Below are 20863 nucleotides of genomic sequence, written 5' to 3'. Positions count from 1 at the left end.
TCAAGAAAAAAAAAAAACTGGTAGGTTAATTGGCTTCTAACAAAATTGACCCTAGTCTGTGTTTGTCTGTGTCCGTCTGTGTGTTTGTTAGGAAATTTAGACTATAAGCCCCAATGGGGCAGGGACTGATGTGAGTGAGTTCTCTGTACAGCGCTGCGAAATTAGTGGCGCTATATAAAATAAATGGTAATAATAATAATAAAGGATTAGAAGGGAGTAGTGTCTTTTGGATTTAGCGAGGAGGAGGTCAGTGAGGACAGTTTCAGTGGAATGGAGGGGGCGAAAACCGGATTGGATCGGGTCAAGGAGTGAGTGAGAAGAGAGAAAGGAGGTGAGACGGTTGTAGACAACCCGTTCAAGGAGTTTGGAGGCAAAAGGAAGAAGCAAAATAGGGCAGTAATTAGAGAGAGCGGCGGGATCAAGGGACGGTTTCTTGAGTATGGGGGAGACAAGAGCATGTTTAAAAGAGGAGGGTAAGATTCCAGAGGAGAGGGATAGGTTGAGGAGGTGGACAAGGTGGGAGCTGGCTTCAAGAGAGAGGGAGCGGAGAAGGTGGGAGGGGATTGGGTCGTGTGGGCAAGTGGAGGGGGGTGAGGAAGAGAGAAGGGTATGGACTTCATCTGCAGATACCAGAGTGAAAAAAGAGAAAGAGGGTGAGCTAGCGGGAGGGGAGAAAGGAAATAGCAGTTGCAGAGGAGGGTGGGAAGGGGGACAGAGTGGGCAGGGAGTTGCATTTAAATAGATTACAGGGAGGTTTGGGGGTTCCAGATCCTTTAGCCTTCACACATGCAGTATTTGCTCGGTATATATCAGACTGGTTACTAGACAGAGAAATTTTCACCAATGAACACCTCGAGGAGGCAGTCTTTTCTCCCTATTCCCCGGCAGCCTTACTACATCTTCACAGAACACACATACCTGCACAAATATCAGCCAACGTTGTAAAGACACTTACTTATCGTGGATAACCATAAATTCCAAATATATGTTATTTCACTAGCTCTAAATATATAACATTTTGTAGCAATCAAAGTTTTAGTCCAGGTCTCAAAAATGCAATGTATTTAAAGTGGAAAGAATAAGGAATCAATGCCATCTAGGAGGTCTTTGATCCAGGGGTGCTATCTTCATTCCAAGACTTAAAAATCTTATCTCCAACTTCACATTTTAATATCTGTTTACAAATCAAACATTACACTCATTCTATTCCCAACATCAGTCATGTGATTAACCAGGGCTCATTGACTATTACATTTACTGAAGACTAATAAATATAGAATCAAATTGTCACAAACTTACTTGCTTTCATGCTGCTGATTTTCCTGTCTCTGTGTACAGCAGCACTTCCTGGTTTGAGTGGTCACATGATCGTGGCTGGGAGGCGGCTTTTGCTATCACAGACTATATTAAGCTAACCTGGACACTGCAGCCTTGTCAGAGCAACAAGTTACCACTTACCTGTTCCTGGCTCCTGTGCTTCGTGGATTGCTGAGTCTTCCAGTCTTCTGTGTCTTCCTGTGTTCTGATCTCTGCTTGTTAGACTAGACTGGCTCTCCAACCCCTGTGTACCGACCCAGCTTGCTGACTATCCCTCTACTCTTGTGACCCGTGTACCGACCCCGGCTTGATTGACTCCGAGTTGCCTCCTGATTCTGCCTGCCTCCATTCCTGTGTACCGACCTGGCTTTATTGACTTCGCATCTTCCGCTCCACTCCGCTGCACTACATCTTGGGGCGAACCTGAGGACCGTATTAAAGTAATTCTATAGTTTTAAAATAAGCATTGCCCACTCAATTGTATGTGTTTCCAAAGCACATGGTGGTTTATTTTAGCAGATGTAAATAATCAACAATTCAATACATTATTATATTGTGATAAAGTACAGTACAGCACAGCCAATACCAAAAGTTACATAAATACATACAGCTGCAATCGCTGCGCTTCCATGGGTCCCAATGGAACAGTGTATCTGTTAGATAACGGTGGTCAGAGTTGACTGACCCTGATGGGGGATGCAGCTAATATATACAGTCAGTGTTTCATTGTGAACAATAGAGACAACGTAGCTTGCTTCCATAGGTCCAGGCACAGGGTGGCTTCAGGGTAAACAGTTCATAGGCTGATTCAATCTAAGGAATCCAAAGGAGGGGGTCGTCTCTCCAGGGAGTCTGCTCCTTTCATAGCCAGCATCATACAAAGGTTTATTCCCTAATATCAATAACTAAAGTATGCAATGTGCGATCTCTTCGCCGACTGCACCGGACAGCTGCTGATGATTAGGGCTTCAATATGATATCAGGCATGACCTTTCCTATAACCTAAACCTTTAATAACACTAAAATGTACATATAATCATATTATATAAACTAATAATAAACCAAATGCTATCTGCTCATAAATTACAGTGCAACGGAACCAATATGAATTGTATAAATAACTAAATGTTGTAATGCTAGTGTGTGCGTGCGTATTTTACCGTGCGATCGCATCACGCCACGTGTTACGTGGCGTACGCTTCGCAATACGCACGGCAAACCAATATTAAACCAATATACTTTCGTCCATCCAATTATACGACCTCAACAGTCCACCCTTTGATAGTATAATAAACTATCACCTTAAAGATGTTATATGCAGGATCTCAGTACCACGTTTCATTGTAATGTAATACAAATCCCCCTTGGTGTATGACCACGCTGTTTGTAGATCTAAACAAGTTATCGTAAGAGAGAGTCTCAATCCTCTAAACGATTTCTTCTTTTACTATAAACTGTACACTTCTGGAGCTTGGAGATAACCTTTTGTATGCCCTTCAAGGGTGCAATAAAACACTTAATACATTATTTGGAAAGGTACAAGGTACAGTAGAACATGTATCAGCTATACAGAATTCTCTACTACAGTTCTTCAAGTTTAACAGGTTCATCTGTCCAACGCATGTCTTTAAGCTCAGAATACATTTAAACATTTCATGTTCATCAATAGCATCATCCTATGTCTATCAATAATGTCATATACAATCTCCTTCAGCTTGTGTTAATATACACACTTCTATTAATGTCATCAGTTCTTTTCATCAACACTTGTGGGCGGGCTATTGTCTGTTCGTTCTTCCCAGTCTCTCAATACTCAGATTTAACAGTGATCGGCTTGCAAAGCATTGGGAGACTTCAGACTAAGGGACCTAGGTGTCCTACTTTTTCCCTTAGTGACCTCCCGCCTATAGTTCGGGTACCTCAAGAACATTTAGTGGAAAGAGAACTAATCCTACTTGATATAATCACTGAGGCACGTGTGAGCACGCCCAGCACTTTGTTTGGTCTAAAACCTTACCCTCCCAAGAATGATAATCATTCTCAAGGATGCCTGCTCAAGTCCGAATATTACTGGACTGGCATCGCTGGGTGTATCTCTTTTCTAACCATGGGGTCGCCGTACTTACGGACGTAATGCTACTCAGACAATAGCCCCTCGCACTTTCTCCAAGCTTTCTAAATTTTCCTTTACCCCTGAATTGAATAGAGTAATTGGCTGGACTGATTATGCTACTAACTTCTTCCTCCCCAATACCTCCTTATTACTACCTGAATCAGTCTCTGTCACCTGCTAATAATCAAAAGAATTAACCGCCCTGAGAAGAGAATGAAATGAAAGAACACAAAACAGGAAAAACTACAACTTCATGCTGGACAACAGTCTTAGCCTTTGGCTCAGGTGCTACTAACTGCATTCGAGGCCTTCCAGTACAGACTCATGAGTGCCCTTGGACCCTTCTCTGAGTGTTGGTCCCTCTGCAGTGGGTGGAATGGGCACCAGTGTGTCTCTGCTACCCTTGAAGCCGTGATGCTGGTAGCCTACACCTGGTACCTGTCTGTCAAATAACCTAACCTAAGAAATTTCTGCTCCACAACTTACTCTCCCGATCCAACATCCTGACAGTTAGTGTGACCTTTCAGGAAACAGTGTTTTGGACGTTCTTGGTTGCTGTCTCACTATTTACCTTCTCTCAAGATCTAACCTAGCCTCCCAGTTACAATCTCATCTCACGAGGGGTCAAGAACATTTCAAAAACTGACAGGTTAGGAGTGATCTTTTGGTAGTGGGAAAGGACTAGTGGCCGAAGCTATCAGTCACTTCAATCAAGTTCCAACTCTTATTCTATTTAATTCGTTCTACCGAGTACCACTATTTTATGTTCACACTGGTTTATGGTTAATTGAAAGTATGTGATTTGTTACCACTACTCATACATTATACCTCTATTATCAATAACATGAATACCCCTATCATCTATTTTAACTCTAGGACTATCACATTGAATAACAAAAGCTTTGAGTATGATACAGTAATACATTAGACACATTTCAATACACCTCTACCCAGACATATTTCATTGGTACACCAGTGTATACTTGAGGATCCTGCATGGTGGTAATTGGATGACGTGTATTTGTTTTACCTGGAGGAAAACCCATCAGCAGGAGGGATATGGGATGACTCTATTGGTCTACCTTGTCCATCTCTCCAGAGTCCACCAGACTCCTCACCACATCTCTTCACCTTCCAGACAGTTTATCCCTCAGGTAACACAAATCTTCCTATATTAACCAATATGTGTATGCGTGCATGTGTGTGTGTGTTCACATTTTAAAACAATACAACGAAAAACAAAACAAAACATAGATTTGTTAACTGTAACATAAAACCCTGCTGTCTATTTGACAGCTATGTTCGCCCTGGTGTGACAGCCATGTATGGTCGTGTGTGTAAGTGTGGACCTTACTAGCAGCTACTTCAGTTGGTAACTGTGTCACTGTATAAAGTCCTCTATGTAGTGTCCTAATCATGTGCTGGTATTGCTATAAAACGATTTCTCAGTCACCTCAACATCGCCCCCTAGACTAGAAAAATGCTGATGACCAATGTATATCAATCGATTTTCCCTCTGCCAACTCACATGTCATTCTCAGTACCTCACATTCAGCTACTTGACTAAGTGGGAAAGGCAAAGGGGTCTATTTCTAGAACACTTTCTTCAAATATAACAGTATCCAGTACATGCCTGTCTAACAGTGAAAAAAATATAAAACATGAAAATTCTACATTTTCTAGGGTTTCACATTATGTCGTATCGTGTGGTATAAATCCTACTCCAATGTTCTATACAGAGATGCATATCTGTATGCCTAACCTCCAGCAATCTCCTATCCACCCTTTGTGCATCCATATAAAGGCACAATTTTGTACAGGAGGCACAAATCATAAAACAAAAAAAAACAAAACAGATATGCAATCTATAAAACATGAATCGTATTTCCACAACAGAACCTTTCTGCTTAAAAATCAGCAGTTTCTATACACATGAAAACAAAACCCCTGACTGTTTCTGTAACTCATGTCAATCTAGTGTGTGTATCTCTGAATTTGTCTTATGTAAAAAAAAAAAAAAATATGTTTTAGCCCCATTGTTGAGACTGTGTCTGATTTTATCTCTACGAGAGAGAGAGAGTGTGAGTGAGAGAGAGAGAGGGAGAGAGAGAGAGAGGGAGGGGTACTAGCGTTTGTGTGAAGAATGAGAAATAGGAAAGCAATGAATGATGGGAATATAAAGATTTGAATACAAACATTCATGCAGAAAGGGAGATTTTTACAACAAAATGACAGCCGGATTGGACTCTGACTCTATGGGGAAATGGCTGTATTCATTCCACTGCTCCCCTTAGCTATTTGCTAACTATGATCCCTCCCCATACTTGACTAGGGGGTCTTAACAGTGCAATCCAGTGTCGTCCGTCATTTGTTCATTAAGAACTCGGTATCTCATTGACTACATACCTTTTCAATGGACTTTCCTAACTTATAATAGAGAAATGTAAAAATTAACTGTTGATGACTCGTCTGAGATACCTAAACGATATTTTGGAGCAAAGTATGTATATACTTCATTGTTGGATAATGATTCTCAGCCAAACAAATTATCATGAGACACTGCAGCCTAAAACAAAGAGTGTTCAATTTGTCTATTGTTAATTAGTCTTTCAAGAGTAATTCTTCTATTTCTCTATCTCACCCCTTTTAAACACTAGTCTATACTTCTTTTGTCTGCCTTTATCTGTGAAGAAAAGACAAGATAGTTATCTTTAAACAACAAACAAACCAAGCATTCTCATTCTTTACCATCGGCCAGCGATTAGGAAAACAAGCATTTGACAACATAAAACAAACAAACAAAATCAACAAAAATTACTTTTTAAACTCAGTTTCTTCCTAAAAGTACACACTAATACTTACCACAGTTTTAACCTTTACCTTGTCTAGTTGTAGAATTGCAGGTCTGACCTGTACTCTAGAGTTGGCTATAACTCTCCCCCAAAGTATTAGTGGTTACAGAGTGTGCAATCAATTGTAGGGGAACCTCTGAGAGAAATGTACGCCTCTTTTGTGGATGTCTATGTGATTTCCAACCCAGGTATCCGTTCTTCTCTCTATACAGTTCCTACTCTTGTGTCCCTTCTTACGGCAGTAGAAACACATCCCTGTCATGTCTGCACACTGTTTTGCTAGGTGTCCTATTTTATTGCATTGAAAACACTTCCTCAACTCATGTTGTTTCTCTTCCTTTTTACAATCTCTTGCGAAATGGCCTTCTTCGTTGCACTTAAAACACCTGATTTTTCTATGTTTCTTATTATGTGGGTTGTATCCTGGTGGTCGGGTGTGCAGACCCTCTAATGCTGGGATATTTACCATCATTACCCTATCACTTAGTGTCTCTTTCTCTTTATTCATACTTCTATCATGTTCTATAGCTGACTCCATGAGAGCACTTATAGTGATTCCTTTCCAGTTTGGTAATGAAGTTTGCACCCTTCTTTTCAAGTTTTCCCTGAGGCCATCCATTAGAACTTTAACAGCAACTTCTCTGTAATATACATTATCTTTTATGTCTGGTACCCCAGTATATTTGCCCATTTCTATTAGAGCTCTGCAAAAATAGTCTGTTGTATTTTCACTATCTTTTTGCTGGATAGTAAAAATTTTACTCCAGTCCACTATCACTGGGAAATATATGGCCAACCGTGTGATTATTTGTCTAATATTGTCCTGATTATCATCCTCGGTTAAGGATTCATCCTCCTCCAACATACAATCCTTAATGAACTTTTGTATATCAGTATTGAGAGGAAGACAGGTCTTCAATAATACTCGCCAATCGTTATTAGTTGGCTCATACATATTACCATAATATCTAATAAACTGCTGACATTTGGTCAAATCTTTCCTAGGATCAGGGAAATCAGACAAAATTGAAAATGTTTCAGATCTAGTGCCTGTATCATGCTTTGCTACATGTTTTAAGGGAACGTCACCATCTCTGTCCACTTTCCCATTGGGAACTGTTGTAGTGCAGACAGGATGTAAGTCTACCAAATGACTATGTTCTGAACTAGGTGCTGAAATTGCTGCTGCAGTACAATGGATGTCTCCCCCTATGTTAACCTTTACATTATTCTCACCACTTTCAGCCGCTGCCCCTGCTGGTGGGGCCGTCCCTCTTCTTTGTCCTGAAACATTACTTAAAACAACATACAGGTTACTAGTTACAGTTTTCACATTTTTGGTATTGGCTGTACTTCCCGCCCCGACCGAATTTGTCGGGGGCGTGTTTGCGCTCAGTTCGCCACGCTTAGCAACGCACACTTCCAGGAATGCTTGTTTCCGGTACGCTTACTTCCGCTGAACACGCGTTTTTCGCTACACTCACTTCCGCTGCTCTGCCACGTGTTACCTTCCATTTGCCACGACTTTAAACAATCATTATGTGCATTTCTCACTTTCGTTGACTTAATCAACCGTACTTTATCTTTTACGTTATTTAGTACCTCTGCATTAAAACTCCCTATTGTTGGGAAAGGCCTATCAGAATCTTTGGTCATCTTGACCCACGTCTCACAATACACAGTTGCGTATGCACCATATTTCTTACATATGAGAAATCTCGCTGAATCAATAAGGCCTTCTTTAGGCAGTAAATTGGCCATCTCTAGCGTGTGCTTAGCACCCATGTTGAACAATAGGGTTCCAGAAATATAATACAATATCCTGCCACAAAATAGGGTTCCAGAAATATAATACAATATCCTGCCACTACTCTCAACACTTTGTCACCCGCAATCTATCGCTAGAGATATTTTATTGGCCTGTGGACGTATTTGCTACAAGCCGGGTCCACCTGCTTCCTCTTGTCTTAGACAAGGACCCCTAATACAGAAATATCAATGCGGACTAAGGGGTTATCAGCTCCTCGATTACCCCTGACTCTCCAACAAAATCTGTTGAGTTTATTACGCCCGGCAGCATCCGGTAAAGTCAATTACCAGCCTTACCACGTAATTCCTTCCCGTTGCTCCCAAGTCGCAATTACGGCTTTCAATATTCTGCTACCATATAGGGTCCCAGGAATATAAAAATATCCTGCCACAATATAGGGTCCCAGAAATATCCGTGCCATCGCAACGCTTACAGATACTAATTATCAGTAAACGATGCAATTACCCTTGGGTGCACGTCGCGAAAACTTATTCAGTTTCCGCCCCCCGGTATACCTGCCTTGTATACCGTACACCAGTTGGGCACCTGCCTCGTCAAACAGCAACTGACACTCTATTTTACAATAGATAAACCCTTAGTGTATTTAAAGTCAACAAATCACACAACATACACCTTTTCTGCGCAGAAAATAAAAGAATTCCCAACAATAGTAATAATGTCCCAGAGGTTTTCACAAGTGATTTATACTATGCATGTATAACTATCAAACCGATTGTTTAACCACGTGGCAAATCTACCAGAAGTTCGGTACGCACAGCAGGAAATACACATACGCTCAGCAATGCAATACACTTTAAAACGTAAAACAACAATAAAAAGAAACATTTTTCTTTCTTGTCCCTAGATTCCAATTAGCGTTCCTTCAGTCTATGCAACAACGGACATTCGGTCTCTCAACACAAAGTGAACCACAGGTCTTGAACACATTACATTCTTTCCTGCCATGCGACGCGTCCGTCAATCCACCCTTTGTTGAGGAACCGAATTCCGTGAGCGTTGAATACCTGCCGATAACGTAACTCCTAAACTCACGAGCCCCCAAATTATTAAAGTAATTCTATCGTTTTAAAATAAGCATTGCCCACTCAATTGTATGTGTTTCCAAAGCACATGGTGGTTTATTTTAGCAGATGTAAATAATCAACAATTCAATACATTATTATATTGTGATAAAGTACAGTACAGCACAGCCAATACCAAAAGTTACATACATACATACCGCTGCAATCGCTGCGCTTCCATGGGTCCCAATGGAACAGTGTATCTGTTAGATAACGGTGGTCAGAGTTGACTGACCCTGATGGGGGATGCAGCTAATATATACAGTCAGTGTTTCATTGTGAACAATAGAGACGACGTAGCTTGCTTCCATAGGTCCAGGCACAGGGTGGCTTCAGGGTAAACAGTTCATAGGCTGATTCAATCTAAGGAATCCAAAGGAGGGGGTCGTCTCTCCAGGGGGTCTGCTCCTTTCATAGCCAGCATCATTCAAAGGTTTGTCCCCTAATATCAATAACTAAAGTATGCAATGTGCGATCTCTTCGCCGACTGCACCGGACAGCTGCTGATGATTAGGGCTTCAATATGATATCAGGCATGACCTTTCCTATAACCTAAACCTTTAATAACACTAAAATGTACATATAATCATATTATATAAGCTAATAATAAACCAAATGCTATCTGCTCATAAATTACAGTGTAACGGAACCAATATGAATTGTATAAATAACTAAATGTTGTAATGCTAGTGTGTGCGTGCGTATTTTACCGTGCGATCGCCTCACGCCACGTGTTACATGGCGTACGCTTCGCAATACGCACGGCAAACCAATATTAAACCAATATACTTTCGTTCATCCAATTATACGACTTCAACAACCGCGACCTGCAACTCCTGGTAGCGAAGCCCACCCTGCCTTGCGGCGGTTCTTGGTGAACACCGGGGAGATTGTTAGACTCCGCACCTCAGGTAAGCCAGCGCTAATCAAGATTAGTAATAGTAATCCAGTATCTGTTACACAAATTTACTTAAACAGATTTATTACAGTAATGTAATGTAATGGCCAAAGTGTAATCATTTTCATGCAACCTTCTTTCACAATGTATGGGAATGTGGCAAATCAGAACATACTGCATTTCTTAATTACATGTTTAGGCTAGTTTGGTAAAAGAACCCATGGCCTTCTTATATTTTAATTATGAAGATTGAAATTTAGGGGTGTGGAGCAGGTCTGCAATATCACTATTTACGGTTATGATTGCAAGAAAAGTTATCCTAAACAATTGGACATTTTCCACTCAACATTTTTTTTACTGCCCCCAAAAAATGGCAACTATAATTAATGTATTGTGATATTATATATATTTGACTAGTTTTCGTAGTCATGAGAAGTATGGGCAGAAAAGAATCACAACCACAACCTTTACAAGCCTACTCCATATCAATTTACCTGGAAAAAAATATTGACCTTAATCATTTCAATTGCTCTGTGAATCATACTGATTTCAAGTTACCTAGCACTACTATGCAGTGATTTTATCATTTTTAAACAGTTAATCACATGTTCACAACTGAAGCTCTGGATAATTGAAGTGATGTTAAGCAAGTAGCATAGTAAAGCAGTGAGGAAAAAAACAAGAGAAAATACTGTTCTTTAACCCTGCTGAGACTTCACCTACAGTATTATATACAGTTATTGATGCCCCAGCTTTAAAAACACATTGATAAATCAATTTAGAAAAGAGTCAGTAAAAATGCCACATGGTTTTGGATTTAGGTTCAATCAAATCATTTATTAAATAGGTTTTGTTGTCAAAATTCTCTACTCTGTATTCAGTGTAAAATCCTCTAAACAATAGCAACACTAATTACCTAGATTTTGTTTCAAAATGGGGATTGCAGTAAAATGCTGTAAAAAAAATCATGAAACACACACAAATGACATTATTATTTGTTGTACTTAGATTAGACTTACTTAAGTTTGAGTTCAGTACGAGTACACAGGTCAAAAGACAGCTGCTGAATGAGTGAAAGCAGGACAGGTTGCGTAAGAGGGCACGGGTGCTGACCAAAAACTTGTTGGGAATCCACAGTCTCACACACATATAGGATCAGATTCAGATCAGAGGCGGTCAGAGCCTGTCAGAAATAATAATAAAAAAAAAGGTATTGTCAATAAATATATAATTTTATATTTAATATAGTCCTATAATAACTTCACTGTGGGGGTGAGGGGAGATAAAAAAATATTCAAATATATTGTCACCAAAGAAGTAAACAAATCCACTAACCTACAGCAGTATATACATTTTAGATCAATATCTAGTAAATCATCCAAAACTGCCTCGCATATTTATTTTTCTTACATATTAAACCCCTTTCCGTGTTATAAATAGATTCTCATTTCATACTTGCCAGCATTTAAAAATATGTTCCATGGATGTTTAGTTGCTGAACTGATGTGTTGAAGCAGGTCACACACACAATACTGTCTTTTTTGTTTACATTTTCTATAATCTTACTGTATAATAATATTTTAGATTTGCTATCCCCTGCAAATTACATGTTTTTTTAAAAACATAAATTAAGCTGTTTTGTTCATTTTTCCCTTGAGTTTTGATTCAAGCTGTTATTAACAGTTTCCTTAATCATGGGATTACCCATACTTGCCTACTTTTAGGCAGTGCAGTCCGGGAGAGGGGCGTATCTAGAGGGCGGTAGGGGGTGGGGCACGGCAAATCGTGTCATTTTTGCCCCGCCCAGCAGCGGGAAAAACGTTTTGTTGCAGGGGTCAGGGCCAAAATGCCGCGAATCGCGTTATTTTTTGCCTGAGAGTTGCGGAATGCGGGAGACTTGTCTGCTCTCCCGGGAGACCGACCCAGATTCTGTGAGTCTCCCGGACATTCCGCATTTAGAATTTCCACCCAGTCCACAAACCACAGTAGCCACTTTCAACTTAGTTCTCTGCCCTCCTGCCATTCCTTCCTCACAGCCCATGAATGTGCCACCTACTTCAAAGACAAAATCAATACCATTCAACAACATACTTCCTCATGCCAAATCTGGTACACCCCACCCATTTTATTCTACACTCCCCAATCCACCCTCAATTCAATCCCTCCAGTAACTAAAGAGAAAGACTCTGTATTCTTTATCTAACTCTACAAAATACCTTTGTGACCATGTATCTTCCCAATTACTCTGACTTCCTCTCTCCCACTGCATGTTCACACCTCTCTTTAGCCTTTTCAACCTGTCTGTCTCCACTGCAAAATTTCTATCCTCCTTTAAACTGCACTTATCTGGTCAATCCTTAAGAAATAATCTATTGATCCACCACTCTATTTCTCTCCTCCCCTTTGCCTCCAAGCGGACTCGTGTTCAACCACCTGTTTCACTCTCTCTCCTCTTGTTCCATTTTTAATATTCTGTAATCTGGCTTCAAACTCACCTATTCCACTAAGGATGCATTCACAAAAGTAATCAATGATCTACTTCCAACAAAGTCAAATGGTCCCATTATCTTCACATTATCTGTTGGGGTCCCACAATGCTCTGTTCTCAGCATTTTGTTTTTCTCACTGAACACCTCTTCTCCTGGGGAACAAATTGGCTTTTTTGTCTTCTTAAACAACGACTATGCTTGAAAACACCCAAATCTACCTCTCCTGACCTCACCCGTTCTATACCATCTTGTGTAATCAACTGTTTATCTGCTATCTCCACATGGATGTCTCATCGCTACCTAAAATTTAACATGTTCAAAACAGGGCTTAACTTCCCTACTCCCAAGCCTGCTGCCATGGTGTCATTCTGGACTCCATTCTCTTCTTTCTTCAGCCCCTTTTCTCTATTCATGCTTTTTACTGAATGGTTTTTTATATTGCAGGCATCTGCTACTCCCCACAGGTGAGTTCAGTTCCGAAGTGTAGGAGAATCACCTGCTTGAAATATAATTATTTTATACTAACTTTACTTAATCTAAAAGTTGCTAAATAATGTTCTTCAGCTCATTCAAGAATCTCCAGGTGGAATAAGATGCAGCTTGTTTTATTCCATTACAAAACAAGTACATACATATGTGGATACCAAAATATATATTTCTTATTTCAGCAATTTTATGCAATATGGTGAATTTTTAGAAAAAAAACTGCGAGGGTGACAATATTATTGCTCACGATTGTACAATAAAAACACTTATACAGCCCCACAACTTTAATCACAAGTTACTCCAGTTGTGCTTCCAACTCTGTCTCAATCCTTGTAGTCAATCCTGCAACAGTTAAAAGTCCTTGGGAAGGTTTTGTGTGTTCTGATGAGCAACTTGCTGCAATGTAATCATCATCATCATTATTTATTTATATAGCGCCAACAAATTCCGTAGCGCTTTACAATTGGTAACAAACATTAATAAGACAATACTGGGTAATACATACAGACAGAGAGGTAAGAGAACCCTGCTCGCAAACTTACAATCTATAGGACAATGGGAGTTTGAAACACAAGTACATGTGCTACATCATATTGCACACTGGACCAGCTAGAACGCAAAGATAAAAGTACTGAGTGGGCTGTGTTTGTACCAATGGTGGTCAGAGGGTTGTTGTCTTGTGTTAGCTGTGTAGAGGGTGGTAATAGGGGAAATTAAGATGGTGGTTGAGGAATATCATAAGCTTGTCTGAAGAGGTGGGTTTTCAGAGAACGTTTGAAGGTTTGGAGACTAGAGGAAAGTCTTACTGTGCGAGGGAGGGAATTCCACAAAGTGGGTGCAGCCCGAAAAAAATCCTCTAACCGAGAATGGTAGGATGTGATGAGAGAGGAAGAGAGACGCAGATCTTGTGCATAACGGAGCTGTCGAGTAGGGAGATATTTTGAGTCAAGCGAGGAAATGTATGTCGGTGCAATTTTGTTGACGGCCTTGTATGTTAGTAGAAGAATTTTATATTGGATTTGTTGAAATACAGGCAACCAATGTAGAGACTGACAGAGTGGCTCAGCAGAGGAAGAACGTTTTGCAAGGAAAATCAATCTAGCCGCTGCGTGCATTATAGATTGTAGGGGTTCAAGTCTGACTTTGGGAAGACCAGTAAGGAGGGAATTGCAATAGTCGATGCGGGAGATGATGAGTGCATGAATTGAGAAGACATCCAAGATGAAATGGCAGAAAGACAGTCAGTAACGCGAGACAACACAGATGGTGAAAGATCAGGAGAGGATAGAGAGATTTGTGTATCATCCGTATAGAGATGATACTAAAATCCAAAGGAGCTTATTAGTTTTTCCAAGAGAAGTGGTGTAGATAGAGAATAGCAGAGGACCTAGGACTGAGCCTTACAGTACTCCAACTTATAAAGGAAGCGGAGCAGAGGTGGATCCAGAGAAATTAACACTGAAAGAGCGATTAGATAGGTAGGATGAGAACCAGGATAGGACCGTGCCTTCAAGACCTAGGGATTGTAGCGTTTGTATGAGGAGAGTGTGGTCAACAGTGTCAAATGCAGCAGAGAGATCTAGGAGAATTAGAAGAGAGTAATGGCTTTCAGTTTTTGCTGTGATCAAATTATTGACAACCTTGGTCAGCGCATGCAACACATTTAATACATCCATGTCCTAACTGTGGCACCAGCAAACAGTACAAAAAAAAACTAGTACACACTAGATAACAGAATACTGCTCACAAAAGCTAAAGACCAATATCCCTAACAACATCACAAGACATGAAATATATTCTAGATATCTATTTTTTCCCTTCTTAAATATTTATTCTCCCATCTCATATCTGCCCTTGTTCATATAGTCAGTGTAATAGCCTCCCTTAAAACACAAATGTCTATCAAATTGTAACTTCGTTATTTTGCGGTAAACATTCTATAAAAAATTGTAACAACAATTGGGTCCCATGCCTTTACAGTGTAATGGCTTTGTTTTTTTTGTTTAATATCGGACTTTTATTTTATGCATTCTAATGAATTGATCTTATTTTGTCTCTTAATTCACATGACAAAGGGCTAAAACTGAAGGCTGTTTTTGACATATATACCTGCTGGAAGGCCTGGTTGAGGTGTCCTTGCTGAAGAAGCTGCAGGATGTGTGCCTGCTGTGACTGATAGTCAAGATGAGAGGAGGGGATGGGTGTTCCTGCAGCAGACCGCATGGCATGCATGATGCTTGAGGTGACTGCTGCCTGCTGTTCCCTCATGGCACTGCTTACTTCTTCCTTGATGATCCTCTGTACCTGTGTCAGAATAGAGTCCTGCATGCTGCAATGAGAAATGTGATTTTGCTAAGCTGACGCCATCTTGTTGCCTTATAGCCATTTTGTTCTGTTATAGCTTAAATACAAATTAGATGCACCTGTTTTGTAGGAGTAATTCATTATTTGCAAGGCTATGCTTATAACCTTGGACATACCAGACAACCCCCCCCCCCCCCTGTGGAGTTTTCCTGTCTGATAATGAGAGACTGTATTAACATCTGTGTGAAAGGAACATGAGTGGTTAAAACCTTTTGGGGCGTAGTTTTCTGTAATACGTGATTTTTGCTATATAGATAGGGACTTGTAACTAATAAAGCAGAGTTTATTGTACACTCAAACCATGCAGTGTATTTAATTCTCTCCAGCTGATGAACTCATAACTGATAAACTGACACTTACAGGTGAACAATCTGATTTAGATTTGACATGCAATGAGAGTCAATATTAAATAAAAAAGTAGGTCAGCACACATTACTTAAAGATAACTAATTAAATCATTCTGAGAAAAATGTTACATACTGAAAACAAATTTCCAGTGTAGAAAGGCTGTGCTTGTAATTACATTGCATCTTAATCCCTTCATGCCAGAAGTAATTTACACTTTAATAACAGAATTATTTTTCTTATTTTAAAAAAAGTGTTGGCTTCAATACATTTTTTTTTTAATCCCAAAGTCTATGTCATGCTTGCCAACTCAAGAGGCGGCGTGACTGAAGGGCGGGACGAGGCCAAACGCGGCATTTTGGCCCCGCCCCCCCGTCGCGGGGACAAAATGACGCGATTTGCCTCTCCCCGCCCCCTCCCTCCAAAATGGCGTGAATCACAGAGAATCGCGTCAAATGACGCGATTCTCTGTGAAACCTGGGATGCGGGAGAAATGCCAGCTCGCCCGGGAGCCCAGGAGATTGACCCGAATTTCGGGAGTCTCCCGGACTTTCCGGGAGAGTTGGCAAGTTTGGTCTATGTTAGCAATTTTTTCTTATTTCAAAATCATTCTGGATGTAAAACTAAATAAATATATAAATATTACATTAAACAAGCTTGTAACTGAGAAAAGGACTCATATACCTGCTTTGTGTCACTGTGTTTACTGCAATGATCATGAAGATAAGGCAAAAAGACAGAGAAAAGTGCAGACAAAAGAATGTAGCCAAGCATGGACAATCTCAAGACTATAAATGAATCTCCAGAACCTTGATGTTCCCGTTTCCACCGTGCATAATGTTAATAGGAATTTTAAAGCACATGGGACTAATTATGAGGGTAGAGAAGCAAAAATTATTATTATTGTTTAGAGGGGACAAATTATTTTATAAATAAATTAGTGGGCCAAATTTCATTAATGATTATATGTAAGGGAATTTATTTTTATTTTATTATATTATAGTGACTTACTATTTCATTACCAGTGGGACAATTAAAAAAACACTTACAATAGTAAAGTGGTGGTAGTCAGTTTTCCGAAGAGGAAAACTGCAACATTACGTACACGGAAAGAAATATGCAGATCAATAGAATCCCGGCATCTGTCAAATACAGACTTACCATAAAAGCGAGGGAGAGCATTGCAGACATGCCTATAAATTCTGATAGCTGAAAATGCCGGCAGTGTGATTCTCATCACATTGCCGGTTTTTAAGGGGACAATGGCATTACCCGGCGCCTTTATGCTCTTTAAAATAAAAAAAGGGGGGTTGGTGGCCGGGTCCTGGCATAACTAAATCAGAGACGCACACAAATAACACACATATCACTGACAAAACAGTTTAAGTAGGCAATGCATTGCATTTGATGTAATATATATTACTCTTTCAACACTGTTATCATATGTGTACAGCCTGTTATTGAAAATACCATGACAGCCTGAGGGTATTTCCCCCACAGAATTGCATTCCTTTACCAACTCTTACGCACACATAATATACAAGAACATATTCACAATACAAGCAATTCACACACCCTTACTACAATAGCTATATATACACACACACACACACACCACAACATATATGTTTAGAAAACAGGCAATGAATATAATGTATGAACATCTATACTATACCACCCATGCTAATAGAGTAAATTAAACTTGCCAAGTTTGTATAATATACTCTGTTTACTGAAACTGTTTAATATATGAGTGTTACAATAGCTATTGTTAATAAGAACACATTATCTTACATGAGACTTTGTGGAAAATCTTTCTTGATATGATTATCATTATTACCTGTATTATACTGGCTGTATCAGAGCAAATTGAGCAGATATTGAAATAGAGCTAGGTTTAAACTAGAACCTACCCTTTGTGAATGGTATTTAATGAAGGTAGGTATTAAATAGTCATTAGCATATTTACCTCACCATTGGAACCTCAAAGCTTACCTTTTTACATGAGTCAAGCAACAGAATGTAAATTATATCTGAACAATTATTAACCCTGGTACAAAAATGAACAAAGTAAATTCGAGTGTATAATACTTACTTTCCCACAGCTACATGTAATTGATGCTGGACCTCAGATCGCACATTGCCAGTCAAGTTGGAAGACAACTGGTCTGATGTTGTTTGTAGAGAGTCTATTAATTGTTGAAGTTTTGTCAGCAGGGGCTCTCTTATTTCCTGTTCATGTGATTTTCTGTTTTTAAGATGAGTTTCCAACTGTTGCATATCTGCAACATCAACAAGTGTAAGCAAGAACAAAAGCAAAAAAAAAAAAAAAAAAAGCAACACATTAACCACCAACACTTTAACCATCCAATTATTTGCACCTTAATACAAATGTAGCCCACAATACTGGTTCATCAAGCAATTTAAATTTACAGTAAAATCAGTTGTGCAGATTCATTTTGGGGCAATGTACACCCAAATTCTTTTGCCTTGTCCAACAGTAGCACACACAGTGATAAATCGTTTACCACAACCCCACAAGCTAGAGTTGTCAAATATAAAGTTTAGCTTCACCTTAAAAGAGAACCCCTTGAGGATTACAAATCTGCAAGACATTGATGGGTTTGGTTTAAAAGATGAGGTTACTGAGGAGACCTAGTTACATATGGAGAGAACTTAAAGAGCCTTCAGGTTAAAAACTAGCCCAGATGAGTGTTCATGTGATGTCAAAAATAAAATGCATTATTATGACAACAATAAAAGCATTTTTCAGTGTGCAAAGGTGAAATTCCAACAATAAATCAGACATATAATGGGGTTCATAAACTGCCGAGTGAGAGCAGCAATGGCAGTGAAAATTGAGAATGAATTGTTTTTTTCTGTGATGGACTCTCAATATTTGCTTTCTGCTCCAAGCAGTGGCCCTATCTTGCTATACAGACTCTGCCTCCATTACATCCAATATAGGAGAGGGGTATAGATGTAGGAAGCTCAGCAAATCCTTTCTTTGCAGACTGACATGCATTGTATGGTGAACAAATGTTCCCTGACATTCCATCTCTGAGAATCTTCATATTTTGTTGGTTACGTGTTCATTATAAGATTCAATTTAATTAAAATAATACCATCTCCACTATATTAATACTATCATACTTCGCATTTGCAAACTCCTCTACTGAATAGAATCCACAATTACGTGTATAATGCAAACAAACCGTGCAGCATAAATTGCATTCATGTGGCTTGCTAAGTAACATACTAATTTCTTATGCTGTAGATTATGAGTATTAAAGTTATATAGCTTCTATAGTGCACAGCTGCTCAAACACAGCCTGACTGCAGTATCTGCAACATCTCATTAAATGTTACAATTTTGATAGCCTCTGAGTGGGGACTATTATTATTATAATTCTCTGCATTGATTACAGAGATTTTCCAGTTGTTAAAACTTCCTTGTATGAACATAAGTTACCAATAATATACAGGTATAATATTTTTCACTTTGGTATAGTTATTTATATCACAGATTTATTTCTTCCCAATTTAGCCCTAAATAGGACTAATCTTGTTACTATATACCCCCATATTTTGCACATTCCAACTGGGGTATTGATTCTGCGAGTGCCATATGAATACCGATGCTTCAACTAGACTGCTGTTCAACTGCGTAACATAGGCTCCCACACATCTGACAGCAAATAGTGCATTTTTATATGTATATCTCCATAAATCATATAAGATGTGCTACTGCCACATATTATTAATTATCTGTTGTAAATTTTCACTTTATTCAAGTATATATCACCTCTGTATGTAATAAGCCTGACTATATGTTATATGTATGTGCTGAGGTTACAAGGTGGCTAATCTATATGCATTCTTTCTGATGCATAAATTTCAGGTGCACTACAGCAATCCTATTATTTCAAATGAATTGCTATTTATCTGAATTACAGGTGCTTCCACATGTCTGATAAGTAGCTTACAGTCATTGAACAATGTATATTCATGAAAAGCGATTACATTTGTTACTTGTTAATTTGTTCTGTCGTCACTACTAAATCCATCTAAAAAACTAGCATCGGAAGATGTCATACACCGATGTACATTTCGCATTACAGCCAAAGTAATAATACAAATTTGCATGCACTGGAGTAATCAAACTAGATTTGTTAATCCTAGTATGGCTCCCAAATTCTCTCTCCTGCTTTTTGATGGTTCTAGTAAACCTTTATTAATGACCATTAGGGCAAACCATAATATTACATAGTTGTTTTGGTTGAATAAGGACATATGTGGTTGTGTTCCAACCCCACTCTGTACCTTCCTTCCCCTTCCCCATTTTGTAGTTCCCTTTCTCACTTTGTTTTCTGTACCCCATACAATTCTTGAAATTTTAATATAAAACTATTGTTAAACAAACACAAAAAAACAAACATAGGTTCGTCAAGATAAAACTTTAATTCTCAAAAAACCTAGTTTATCCAAAGGAAGTAAAAAAACAAAAACAAAAAGCTCTAGATAAAGCAGTCTAAAAAAAATCCTTTTAAAACTCATACTGGCATTCAGAGAAATCCCAGGATCTACATACTATATTGTGTTATTAATGCCAATAACCCTGTACATTATATTTTGTTAGGGAAATGGCCAAACTTTTCTCAATATCAGATTTTGTAGGCGCGCATTCCAGTTTCACAGCTTAAATAACCTTTGTGTATCAGAAGGCTAAATATCTTTTCTTACAGGTGCATGGAGTAGATTTGTATCCCCTGGGGAGACCTTATACTGAACAGGTTGGTACAGAATTTTTTATATGTGCATATGAATACATAGTTAACATATCCCCATTAAATGTTCTAACTTGAACAGTCTTTGCTCATAACTGAGATGTTCCATACACTATATTAATTTAGGCACCCTTCTCTGCACTCTCTCTCAAGTGTCTTGTAAAGGGTCAAAGTTATAATTTTTTCTTATTAGTCTATGTACCTTTTAATACACAATAATATAGTGCGGCCTCTGAGTTCATCATATTGATTTCAAATAAAATTGTTAATACCGCTTTCATACTGCCGCCCCTGCAATTTCCCAGGTTTTTCAAGCCAAG

The 20863-nt window shown here is 39.0% G+C and overlaps 2 protein-coding genes across 3 annotated transcripts in view; one reads left to right on the top strand and one right to left on the bottom strand.

The window, feature by feature from the left end:
* SLC12A4 (solute carrier family 12 member 4) overlaps positions 1 to 20863 on the top strand; it is a 1264335-nt gene that overhangs the window by 745264 nt on the left and 498208 nt on the right. The window lies entirely within an intron of this gene.
* EDC4 (enhancer of mRNA decapping 4) overlaps positions 1 to 20863 on the bottom strand; it is a 257782-nt gene that overhangs the window by 7399 nt on the left and 229520 nt on the right. The window contains exons 25-27 of the mRNA XM_075187439.1: positions 17852 to 18038; positions 15157 to 15376; positions 11092 to 11255 (exon numbers count right to left, since the gene is read on the bottom strand). Of these exons, the coding sequence (XP_075043540.1) occupies positions 11092 to 11255; positions 15157 to 15376; positions 17852 to 18038 (571 nt within the window). The remainder of the gene's footprint in view (positions 1 to 11091; positions 11256 to 15156; positions 15377 to 17851; positions 18039 to 20863) is intronic.

This window comes from Mixophyes fleayi, chromosome 10 (assembly GCF_038048845.1).
Source record: "Mixophyes fleayi isolate aMixFle1 chromosome 10, aMixFle1.hap1, whole genome shotgun sequence".
Lineage (NCBI taxonomy): Eukaryota > Metazoa > Chordata > Amphibia > Anura > Limnodynastidae > Mixophyes > Mixophyes fleayi.
Note: the sequence above shows the minus strand (reverse complement) of the source record. Positions and strands in the feature narration are given on the sequence as shown.